At 36.0% G+C, this 12,146-nt stretch overlaps 4 protein-coding genes across 5 annotated transcripts; 3 read left to right on the forward strand and 1 right to left on the reverse strand.

Annotated features, from left to right (window-relative positions):
* The first annotated feature begins 562 nt into the window (after positions 1 to 562).
* Positions 563 to 3,329, forward strand: LOC126752611 (general transcription factor 3C polypeptide 5). Its single transcript, XM_050463546.1, has 8 exons — positions 563 to 732; positions 844 to 1,045; positions 1,244 to 1,355; positions 1,419 to 1,677; positions 2,402 to 2,629; positions 2,705 to 2,836; positions 2,907 to 3,119; positions 3,180 to 3,329. The coding sequence occupies exons 1-8, from the start codon at positions 610 to 612 to the stop codon at positions 3,255 to 3,257; spliced, it is 1,347 nt and encodes a 448-aa protein (XP_050319503.1). The 5' UTR covers positions 563 to 609; the 3' UTR covers positions 3,258 to 3,329.
* Positions 3,312 to 5,527, reverse strand: LOC126752587 (asparagine--tRNA ligase, cytoplasmic). The gene is made up of 5 exons (XM_050463508.1): positions 5,408 to 5,527; positions 4,774 to 5,348; positions 4,426 to 4,718; positions 3,839 to 4,217; positions 3,312 to 3,768 (listed from the first exon to the last, which is right to left on the reverse strand). Exons 1-5 carry the CDS (start codon positions 5,439 to 5,441, stop codon positions 3,373 to 3,375), a joined length of 1,677 nt encoding a protein of 558 aa, XP_050319465.1. The 5' UTR covers positions 5,442 to 5,527; the 3' UTR covers positions 3,312 to 3,372.
* Positions 5,528 to 5,961: 434 nt separating this feature from the next.
* Positions 5,962 to 9,442, forward strand: LOC126752547 (pre-mRNA-splicing factor ATP-dependent RNA helicase DHX16). Its single transcript, XM_050463437.1, has 7 exons — positions 5,962 to 6,483; positions 6,544 to 6,680; positions 6,740 to 7,056; positions 7,124 to 7,340; positions 7,421 to 7,689; positions 7,756 to 8,519; positions 8,582 to 9,442. The coding sequence occupies exons 1-7, from the start codon at positions 6,143 to 6,145 to the stop codon at positions 9,204 to 9,206; spliced, it is 2,670 nt and encodes an 889-aa protein (XP_050319394.1). The 5' UTR covers positions 5,962 to 6,142; the 3' UTR covers positions 9,207 to 9,442.
* A 464-nt stretch (positions 9,443 to 9,906) lies between these two features.
* Positions 9,907 to 11,276, forward strand: LOC126752665 (protein l(2)37Cc). 2 transcript variants are annotated; one of them, XM_050463628.1, is made up of 3 exons: positions 9,907 to 10,005; positions 10,201 to 10,652; positions 10,716 to 11,276. In XM_050463628.1, exons 2-3 carry the CDS (start codon positions 10,221 to 10,223, stop codon positions 11,112 to 11,114), a joined length of 831 nt encoding a protein of 276 aa, XP_050319585.1. In that variant the 5' UTR covers positions 9,907 to 10,005; positions 10,201 to 10,220; the 3' UTR covers positions 11,115 to 11,276. The 2 variants fall into 2 exon arrangements, with proteins under 2 accessions (XP_050319585.1, XP_050319586.1); XM_050463629.1 differs by having other exon boundaries at positions 9,913 to 10,005; positions 10,184 to 10,652.
* Positions 11,277 to 12,146: the final 870 nt, after the last annotated feature.

Here is a 12,146-nt window from a genome sequence, read left to right on the forward strand (position 1 = left end):
AGTCAATGCTTTCGCAATTAATATCTTTTTCTCAAAATTTTAAAAAATACGATCTTTAGTAATAATTATAAGCAAATATTAAGGATTTCAAAACTTACCATTCTCGTTGCTCAAATGTAAACAAACAAATAAATTTGTGAGTTGTCAGTGAAAACTCATCGAAAACACGAATTGTCGGTCCGAACGACTTACATTCCACAACATACAAATGTGTTTTCAAAGTGTTTTCAATGTCGGTCCGAACATAGTATAACAGTTCGCTGATATGCAATTCAATTTGTTTCATGGTTGTATACTTTATGTTCGGAAATTTAAATGTTATTATTATTTTATGTAGTAAGCAAATATACATACCATAACAGACTTATTTCGAAAATATTTAAGTTTCAAACACGAAAACACGGTCCTTTCGTTTTTCTTCTTCGTCCCTTCGCCCGCAAAAAGTCGATTTTGGAGACAAAATAGTTCGTGTGTGAACTGGCTTTGTGTAACAGCCTCCCATATCGATATGAGAAGATTGTATACTCGATACCTACAAAATGTATCGAAAATTTGTAAACAGTTTCACATCCCATCCGTATAAAGACATGTAAACAAAGTATTTTCACAATGACCACAAAGCAACTAAATTTTTCTTCGAACAAAGAATTGGAGGTAATTGAGTACCCAGCGAAAGTGGTTGATGTGAACAAAATGGTGCAGACGCTAGGCGGGATAATTAACATCTCCCAGGTAGGTGTTATGTGAATGGGGATACTAATTTGTAGAGTTCGCATTATCATAATACCATTATTAATTTAGTAAGCGATATAAAATATTCTAATGTTGTTCATTTCTCCGAAGTCTTTGGGGTATGAACAGAAACGTTTAGAGCTTCGTTTTCACCCGAAAAATCCGTACAACAAAGCTACAGGCGGCGATGCTGTTCAAAGCGCGGGTTTGCTAATTTCTGTGAAAGTACGACGCTCCAAGAAGAACCGTAGTTCACCTGCCGAATATCGCTTGTGCATTCTTGGACACTGCAAACGAACTTTTAATTTTAACAGTAAGTGTTACATACTAATAAATTTTGCAATTTATTTTATTTGATTGTACTTTTATTTTATTTGATTGTACTTTTAATTTTAATGTATACTTTTTATATTAAGTTCAGGAATTGTTAGTGTTTAGAATAACTTAATTTATTACATTACTTACGGTTCAGATTTACTCATAATAAAATAATTCTAATTTATATTTTTAGACTTATGTGACTTTCAGTTCCTGCCTTTGTACAAACAGCCAAATGAATCAAACTTAAAGTTTAATTTATCAAGCTTGCTTCCTCAATCCATCACAGATACAGACTATTTTGCGTAAGTTCAAATAATACACGTAGTGTGTTTAATTTATAATAAAAAATCATTCAATTTCCTTAGACAAACAGATTTGCCTCTAGTCAGTTTGCCACAAATTTTTGCACGAGTCAACACTACCAATTCGACAATATTTCGAGGTGATCAACAAGATGACGGTCAAAATGATGTGCTGGGTGTGATACAGAAATCTACATATGACAGTTGCGACATAGTGCCATTCAGTATGACAGATGTTTTTCCGGAACGTCCAGATTTACAAACTGTTAAACGAATGCGTATAAAATATGTATCTGATGAACAACTCCAGAAAGTGAAAAGTGTAAGTAGACATGCAGAGAAGAGTATTCATACAAAAGTTTCAAAAACTCAATGAAACATAAGAAACTCTATTATCTGTTTCTAACTATATCTTACTATTTGAAGAGTTGTCGAAGGCCAAGCTATAAGTTTTTAACAATTTTATATAAAGACTTTAAACTTCGGCTGCACCGAAGCTAAAATACCCTACACAGCTGCAGTTTTTATATAATAATATATATAAAAGGGTATGAGAAGATCTATATCTAAAGTTTAGAAGAAAACGTTGGAAAACCTCTAAAATATATATGTATGTAAACGATAAGCTTATCGAGCAGAGTCCGTCTTTTTACATATAACTAATTATTTTCTCGGTTTTTGAGATATCGATCTGAAAATTTAAACAGGCCTAGAAGCTGCTCGTTTGCGGGAATCAACGATATCGGCATATAGTTGCCTTACAATCCGAACTATCAAAATCATGTCCTTGTATGGAAAACTTTTTATTCAACAAGATATCTTCATGAAATTAGGTAAAGATTGTTCCCTAAGAGAACGTTACAATCTCCGAAGAGATTTTCAGATCGGAGCACTATATCATATAGCCGCCAAACAAACTGATCTATCAAAATCAACTTCTTGTATTAAATCCTTTGTTTTATAACTTCGGTGCAACCAAAGTAAAATTTTTTTATATTTTATTTTTGTCAATTTATTATATGCAATACATATGTACATATCTGTAGTTATTTGAGGAATGCCCAATTTGGACACGTATAGGACTGCTCTACGAATCTGGCGTATCTCTTGAAAAACTAAAATGCATAGTACCATCCTTGTCTTATTACTTTTCGACTGGACCATGGCGTACACTATACGTGCGTTATGGTTATGATCCGCGTAAAGATTTCAAGAGTCGTTATTACCAAACATTTGACTATCGACTACGATTCCGTTCTGGTATGTCCGAATTCGTAAGTATTTTTTTTTTTTTTTTGCATTCAAGCATATGTAATAATAAACTGAAAATATTATTTCAAAACAAATAGGTGGCAAACAGGAAGGATCAACTGAAAAAGCAAAATGAGAGTCCATACGAACTTAGCGAATTGGTGCAAGATATAAATTATCCCTACTTCGAAGAAAACAAGTTACCACGCTCTCGGCATTGTATTTTAAGAGTAAGCATTATAAGTTTATTTGTTTATACATATACATGTTCGTAACATTTTGAAAAAATTATATCTTTAGTATTGTGATTTACATATGCCGAAAATTCAAGAGATGATCGAGAAGATACCTTCACCGCGCACTGGTGCAATATGTAATGAGAAAACGGGCTGGCTACCAGCAGGCTTTGACATGCAAGTTCGTCAGATAATGAGTAATTGCATTAAAGAATTATTACGAAATCATTATCGCAAAGGTCAGATACATGCTGAACTGGACTCAGTAGATAATGCGGTGCATTAAATGTTTTGTGTTAATTATTTTAAATTTTACAACTTTTGTTTTGTGTTGTAGGAGGATGCAGATGCAGAGGGCGACGTAACATTTGATGAGGACACTAGCGATCTTTGTAGAGAAATTTTCGACGAGTAAATCTTATTTTGCGTATTTTTATTAAATGCAAATAAATGAATGCGTTTAAGCATATTGTTTAATCAAATGCAAGCTTTACTATGTGTTTTTATTCGTATTAAGAACGTCGCGTCATTTAAGGTTTGCAACGATCAAGGAAACGTGGATACAAGCAAACTTCGCGAATATGATAGCGATTGAGTAACCAGCAAAGGAAACGTTCCAAGCCGAGACCGTATCCACCATGCGGTTGTGTGCCATATATACGTTGATCAGTATACCAGTAATATGGAGTTGGGTCAATACCCTCGCGTTTATAACCTTCAAGCAGCTCCTCATAGTTATAAATCCTCATGGAACCGCCAACAATTTCACCAACATTCGGTAAAAGTACATCAACACTTTCCGTTAAGTTGCTATCTTCGGGACATCTTGCCATATAGAAAGATTTTATAGCAAGTGGAAAGCGGCATAACATAATTGGTTCATTTATGGTATCAGTCATTTTACGCTCGGGCGCCTCTGGTATATCCTATGTAGAATAAAAATAATTCAATATCAGTAAATGTTGTAACCCAATAACTTTGTATACTGTTGATTACCTCGCCATATTCGTAGAATGTGCCATCGTCCTTAGTTACGTTGTTCTCCTTTAACCATTTGATGGCATCTGCATAATTCATGCGACGGAAAGGTTTCTTGGGCGGTTTAAATTCAGGGTTAAGTTCGTGAACGATGGAACCCCACGGTGATTTTAAAATACGATCAACCACATCGCACACTAAATCTTCCAAACGATCTAAAAGATCATCAAAGGTAATAAATGGACATTCGGCTTCTACGTGTGTATATTCGGACAAATGACGACGCGTTCTACTTTGTTCTGCGCGATAACTCTGGGCAACAGTGAATACATCGCCAAGTGCTGGCAGACAAGTTTCCAAATACAATTGAGAACTTTGAGTTAGATAGGCCTCTTCGCTGAAATTATGAATTTATAAGTATTCGTGGTTAATTTAAAAAGTCAAGTCATGTTAAATGCATGGTAAAATAATGCTTTAAAAAATAATTCAGTTAACTTTTTTATTCCCGAAAAACTTAATTAATTTCTATGCGAATTAAAATAATTTACAAACCTTAGCGAAAGCCTCCGTAATTCAAAATATTTTAAAACTTAGTTAAAACTCACCCAAAATATTGCAATTTAAAAAGTGTTGACCCTCCTTCGACCTGTGTCTGCACCAGAGTTGGTGGATTGACTTCATTATAACCCCGATCAAAGAAGTGCGAACGGAAAGCTTGCATAACAACTGATCTTATTTTCAAGATTTTTGAAGTATTTTCACCACGTATCATAATATGGCGATTGTCCAGTTGAACGTCAGGATGTGCTTCCTCATTAAGAATATTTTCAGCCCCACCTGCTGGTGCCAAACCAATTAATTCCCAAAAATCGACATGCAATTCATGACCACCTGGTGCCTAAAAATATTTTTAACTACTAACTATTTAACTTAGTAGTATTTATTTTTCTTACCATTTTGCCATCAGGTACCGGCTTCATTACACCATAAAGGAGCACTGAACTCTCAGTACTTAACACAAGTGCTTCATAAGTTTGACATAGCCGATTAGTGAGTATGCACTGCAAAAATCCTGTGCCATCTCTTAGAGTTATGAAAATTAATCCCTTACCCTGGCGACGCAAACGATGAACCCATCCATAAATCTTAATACGTTCACCACGGTATTCCTCACCGTGACTTATGCGTATTCTACGTGCAGCGGGTAGGCTTGGATCCTCCTCGATTTTAATTTTGCGTGCATCTTCCAAATTTTGCATTCGCTTTTCAGCATCTTCGGCTTCACGTTGTTGTTTGTCGGCATTCTTATGACCTTCTCGTGTAAAGATCTTCTGGATTTTCTTCAGCTGGGATTTGGCAGCAACTTCATATGGGCTTTCAGCTTTTGGATCTTTGCTGTCTACGTATATTGTGGGAAATGGTTCAACCTTTGCATGACGCATAGCCTGCAAAATTGTTTTGTAAGGGTTGTCTTGTGTACCTTTACCATTTTCATCACTACCAGTTTTTTCAGATGTATAAATTCCATCTATAGTTACAAATGCAACAAATTAATTGATGTGTACTTTTTTAATCATTTTATCTTACCAATGGAAGGAATTTCAGAACTTTCAGTTGCCATTGTAATAAATGCAAACGATTGAATCAGCCAATTACGAATGCACCAAAAAAATGAATGTAAACCACTGGACACGTTTCGTTAAATGCTGCCACCTATTAAAAAAACACCTCAATAAATTTGGCATAATTTAAAACCGAATAGTTAAAATTGGTTAAGAGTCAAGAGTTTAAAGAAATAGTGATATGTTGTATTTTATAAAAAGAAAATAGTTCATGATTAATTAAATGAAGGAAAGGAATATGACATTGCACATAACTAAAAAAAATATCAAAAAATTTAATTAAAAACGATAGTGACAAAGAACGATATAGAACTGAGCAACCGCAATATTTTGCAAAAGCGTTACCACAAAAACAATTGTTTACATATATGTAATTCAATTATTGCCTTAAAATTGACAATAGAGGGACTAAATAAATGTTTCTTTAATTTTGAAAGTTACACCTAAAAACATATGATTCGTTGATGTCTTGTTGGAAATAATACTCTCCAAAGCTTGATCCTCATACGTCATCGGAAAACAAGAAATCGATTTAACGCAAGCTTATCGTATCATCTCCAAGAACTATTCTGAGATATAATTTAAATAAACACAACATTGGATTATTTATAAAAAATCATTACTATCAATAAAAACTAATAATATTAGAGCTGCATTAAATAGAATTCGTGGCTGAAGTGTAATTTCCTAGAAATTCATCATGTCAAAAGCCAGCAAAAGGGCTGCTAACTCAAGTTCCGAAGAATTGGACAGTGAGGAAGAGGACCGCTTAAAAGATCTTAAAGAGCGTGATGAATTTGCTGAGCGACTTAAGAAACGCGATGAGGGCAAGGTGCGAAAGGTATTGGAATCCAGTGCTAGTCGGAAAGCTATTGAAGAAGCTGCTAAGAGACTGAAGCTTGAGCACGAAGATCGGGATAAAATTCTACCACAGTTACGAGTGCAATCTCGTCGAAAGTATCTTGAAAAACGAAAGGATGATAAAGTGGCCGAACTTGAGGCAGATATTTTGGATGATGAGTATTTGTTTGACGAAAAGATGTAAGCCTCGAAATTATAAGTTTTAAGACAAGTTTAGAATCAATTGTTTACTTATTTTAGTTTGACTGCAAGAGAACGAGAGGAACGTGAATACAAGAAGCAATTGTTACAGATTGCAAAGGAACATGAAAAAGCGCGAGAATTGGAGCGAATCCAGAGATATCATATACCACAAAACCTAAAAAAGGGCGAAAAAGGTGAACTATTGCTTGTACTACTTTAGTATGCACATTTTAATATTTCTAAACATTTTAAGAGGAATATGTGGAAGTTGATGAGCTGGAAAAACAACCTAATTCGGAACAGAAAAAATGGGAAGCTGAACAGTTGGCATCTGCACGTTTCCAATTCGGTTCGAAAGATGCAAAAATTAAAGAAGAATATGAACTTCTACTTGAAGATCAAATTGAGTTCATACAAGCTCTTACAATGGATGGTTCGAAAGAGGACTCTTCAAAAAAGTCTGAAATTTCTGAGGCAGAAAGAAAGCGTATGACGATAGAGGAAACACAAAAATCATTACCAGTTTATCCATTCAAAGATGATTTAATAGAAGCTGTCAAAGAACATCAGGTATATCCATGTTATCAATATAAAATTATTATTTTGATTAAATTTTACAACATGTTTTCCTTTACAGATTCTAATTATAGAGGGTGAAACTGGTTCCGGCAAAACAACACAAATTCCGCAGTACTTAGTAGAGGCTGGTTTCACCAAAGATAATAAAAAAATTGGTTGTACGCAGCCTAGACGTGTAGCTGCTATGTCTGTTGCTGCACGTGTTGCTGAAGAAATGGGAGTTAAATTAGGAAATGAAGTTGGTTATAGTATTCGGTTCGAAGATTGCACTTCAGGTATAAAAAGTTTGCTTATATTTATTTATTTTTTTTTTATTTGTTTACTGTTATCAGTTTTTTGAATTGTCTTTTTTCAGAACGTACTGTACTCAAGTACATGACCGATGGTACTTTACACAGAGAGTTCTTATCAGAGCCGGATCTGGCATCCTACAGTGTTATGATCATTGACGAAGCTCACGAACGTACCTTACATACAGATATATTATTCGGACTTGTCAAAGATATAGCACGTTTTCGACCGGAACTGAAGCTACTTATATCCAGCGCAACGTTAGATGCTGATAAGTTTTCTAAATTTTTCGATGATGCGCCAATTTTTCGCATTCCTGGACGTCGTTATCCGGTAATATTTCTCTTATTATTGCAAAAATTCACTTTTAATTCTTTTTATGTACATATCTATTTTAAGGTGGATATATTTTATACGAAAGCACCAGAAGCTGACTATATTGATGCTTGTTGCGTTTCAGTTTTACAAATACATGCTACACAGCCACTTGGTGATATTTTGGTATTTCTTACGGGGCAAGATGAGATAGAAACATGTCAGGAAGTTTTACAAGATCGTGTAAAACGACTAGGTTCGAAGATACGAGAGCTTGTTATTATACCAGTTTATGCTAATTTGCCAAGTGATATGCAGGCAAAAATTTTTGAACCTACACCACCCAATGCCAGAAAGGTTGTATTGGCAACAAATATAGCGGAGACTTCGTTAACAATTGACAATATAATTTACGTGATAGATCCTGGATTCGCCAAGCAAAATAATTTCAATTCACGCACTGGCATGGAATCTTTAATGGTTGTGCCAATTTCAAAGGCGTCAGCGAATCAACGCGCCGGCCGCGCTGGACGTACAGCTCCAGGAAAGTGTTTCCGGCTTTATACCGCTTGGGCTTACAAACATGAACTAGAGGATAACACTGTACCTGAGATTCAGCGTATTAATCTTGGCAATGCCGTGCTTATGCTGAAAGCCCTCGGTATAAATGATCTCATACACTTTGACTTCTTAGATCCGCCACCGCACGAGACGTTGGTCCTAGCTTTGGAACAGCTATATGCATTGGGTGCGTTAAATCATCATGGAGAATTGACAAAGTTGGGTAGACGCATGGCAGAGTTTCCGGTTGACCCAATGATGGGAAAAATGTTATTAGCAAGTGAAAAGTAAGTAAAATAATAATTTATACATATATTTTTATTCGTAATGATATCAATTTTTATTACAGGTACAAATGCTCGGAAGAATTGGTATCTATTGCAGCGATGCTTTCTGTGAATAGTGCAATCTTCTACCGACCAAAAGATAAAATTATTCATGCGGATACAGCTCGAAAGAATTTTAATCACATGCATGGTGATCATTTGAGTTTGTTGCAAGTTTATAATCAGTGGGTTGATACGGATTATAGCACACAGTGGTGTTACGAGAACTTTATACAGTATAGATCTATGAAGAGAGCACGTGACGTACGTGAGCAACTCGTAGGTTTAATGCAGCGCGTAGAAATTGATATGGTCTCATGCATGCCCGAGACGGTAAATGTAAGAAAAGCCGTTACAGCTGGATATTTTTACCATGTTGCGAAATTATCAAAAAGTGGCAATTATAAGACTATTAAACATAATCAAACGGTATTGATCCATCCGAATTCCTCGCTTTTTGAAGAGCTGCCCAGATGGGTACTATACCATGAACTCGTATTTACCACGAAAGAGTATATGCGGCAAGTGATCGAAATTGACAGCAAGTGGTTGTTAGAAGTGGCACCACACTACTACAAAGCTAAGGAACTTGAAGATTCGACCAATAAAAAGATGCCCAAAGTTACCGGACGTGCTGTTATGACATGAATCAGTGCGTGTCAATGTAGTTTTAGCTACTGAAATATGGTTGTAAAAGAATGAAGGCCCTCGCTTGCAACGCCTTTCAACTTACAATTTAACTTAATTAAAGACTTTGGCGATAATGTTATACATACATGATCCATTCGAGGTAGATTTATATATATGATGATGTTCTCAAAAATCCCTATATATATGTATATAAATAAAAAATGTTTTCTATAAGTATGTATTTAATACATTAATACAGTATTTTAAATTGTCCAAACAACGGAGTCTGTGAGAGTTTTTTTACTCATGGACAATATGTATGTAAGTAAGAACGATAGAATTTGGGAATAGTCTATTTGTTTTGTTTATTTGGTTTTAGCGCGAAAAAGGCAAATTGGACATATGATATTTTGAAACATTTAAATTATTTTTAATTCTAGTTTAGCCTATCAACTGACTATTTAATTAACGATATTTTTTGGGTTTTATCGTGTGTATCGCGTTTTTTGGGGTTATCATCAACAAAAATAGTATCTATTTATATCTTTTCTTTTTTTTAACCGCTATTATTGTTATATGTTTATCCTTCCAGATTTACATGTAAACATTTTATGTTATATCTTTTAAATTATATTTTAAGCTGTTATAATTGACAAGTTGTTATCATAACAACTTCAAGTGCTGCCCATTGCCCATCAGTTCGATTAATAAATCGATTTTTTAATTGTAAAACTATTCAGTTAGACCATCTTCATCAATCGCGTGTGAATATTTTCGTACAAAGACCGCTTTGATTTTATAATAATACTGATAATAGGTAATTTAATACGCTTGTTTTCATTGTCAAAAACTGGCAAAACAAGTATTTCTCCATTTATGAATATATTTCCGTGAAATTTTATATATATAGTAATGTTTTCAAGCAAACATTATTTTCTAACCTAAAAAATTGTGAAATATACTACAAATATTCCTTTGAAGTAAAATTCTTGAAGTGTTTAATTTTCCAGAGGTTAAATAAGTCCGAAAACAATGGCTGCACAATTTTTCAATCGTATTGGTCAATTAGGCCTTGGTGTTGCTGTCCTAGGCGGAGTTGTGAATTCGGCGTTATATAATGTAGATGGTGGTCACCGTGCTGTCATATTTGATCGTTTTACCGGTGTACAACAAGATGTTGTAGGTGAAGGCACACATTTCTTCATTCCATGGGTACAAAGACCCATCATATATGATATTCGCTCACAGCCAAGAAATGTACCCGTCATCACGGGCAGTAAGGATTTACAAAATGTAAACATCACATTACGTATCCTCTACCGTCCAATTCCCGACCAATTGCCTAAAATTTACACTATTCTTGGTCAAGATTACGACGAAAGGGTGCTGCCATCAATTGCCCCTGAGGTGCTCAAGGCGGTTGTGGCTCAATTCGATGCTGGTGAATTGATTACTCAACGTGAGGTAAGTGTACTGATATAATGTTGCTTAATTTCTTAACATTAGTTTACTTTATATCTGATGTAGATGGTATCTCAGCGTGTATCAGAAGAACTTACTGAGCGTGCCAAACAGTTCGGTTTCATTCTTGATGATATCTCTCTCACACATTTGACCTTTGGCCGTGAATTCACTCAGGCTGTAGAAATGAAACAAGTTGCACAGCAGGAGGCCGAAAAGGCACGTTTCGTTGTAGAAAAGGCTGAACAACAAAAATTGGCTTCCATTATTTCTGCTGAGGGTGATGCTTCGGCTGCTGATCTTTTGGCTAAGGCCTTTGGTGAAGCTGGTGATGGTTTAGTAGAGTTGCGTCGTATCGAAGCAGCTGAAGATATTGCTTATCAACTATCGAGATCGCGTGGTGTTGCATACCTACCAGGTGGACAAAATACCCTACTCAATTTACCGGCGTCTTTGGCGCAGTAAACGAAACTTTATGTTTTTGAAAATACTTAGCATTTAATTAATATGGTTACTTGTTTCTTTTTACATTATCTATAAGTCAGAGCAGGGTAACTGTGCTTTCGACCAATAATAATAAGCTAAAGTGATTTCCAAGTTTTGTTATATGGAAATTCAACTAATTAATTTGTTGTTTCGCTTTAATTTAGTGGACAAAAATACTTGAAAAAGTAGGTATTTGAAAAATTTTCAATAAAAATTAGCGTATTGTCGTATTCCTTAATTCGTTGTTTTAGAAACCGCTTAACTTATAAATAACTTTCTCGCGTCTCACACTCATGGATATCCATGTCACACTAGCGTGATCAAGGCAGTGGAGGGTAGGAACGTAACAGCGCCGGTATGCAGATGGATAGGAGCCCTACTGCGCACCAGGATAGCGGAAACAACGGTGGGGGAAAACAAGATTCGTCTTGGCACCACAAGGGGCTGCCCACAGGGTGGAGTACTTTCCCCTCTGCTATGGAGCCTAGTAGTAGATGAGCTCCTTGAGCTGCTCACCAGCAATAGAATCCGCTGTCAGGGGTACGCGGACGACATTGTCATAATGACGCGAGGTAGATTTGAGAATACTATCTGCGACATTGTTCAAAGGGGCTTAAACCTAGCGTAGGGATGGTGCAACACGGTAGGGCTAAACATCAACCCAGCAAAAACTACCGTGATCCCTTTCACTAAGCGGAGATGACTTCCGGGCTTGAGGCCCCTAACAATTGGAGGCATGGAGGTGGAGATGTCGAAGGAGGTCAAATTCCTTGGCCTCATCTTAGACTCATCCCTACGGTGGAGTAAGCATTTGGACTTAACGCTGTCCAAAGCAACTAAAGCACTTATGGTATGCAGACGCCTGGCCGGCAGATTCTGGGGATGCAAGCCAGGTATCATGAGATGGCTGTATACCATGATTGTAAGGCCTATCGCCACATATGGAGTGGTTGCCTGGGCTGCCAAGGCAGAGCAGTCTTCGGTGGTCCGTAGACTATCAAAGATGCAATG

The sequence above is a fragment of the Bactrocera neohumeralis genome, chromosome 3 (assembly GCF_024586455.1).
Source record: "Bactrocera neohumeralis isolate Rockhampton chromosome 3, APGP_CSIRO_Bneo_wtdbg2-racon-allhic-juicebox.fasta_v2, whole genome shotgun sequence".
Taxonomy (NCBI): Eukaryota; Metazoa; Arthropoda; class Insecta; order Diptera; family Tephritidae; genus Bactrocera; species Bactrocera neohumeralis.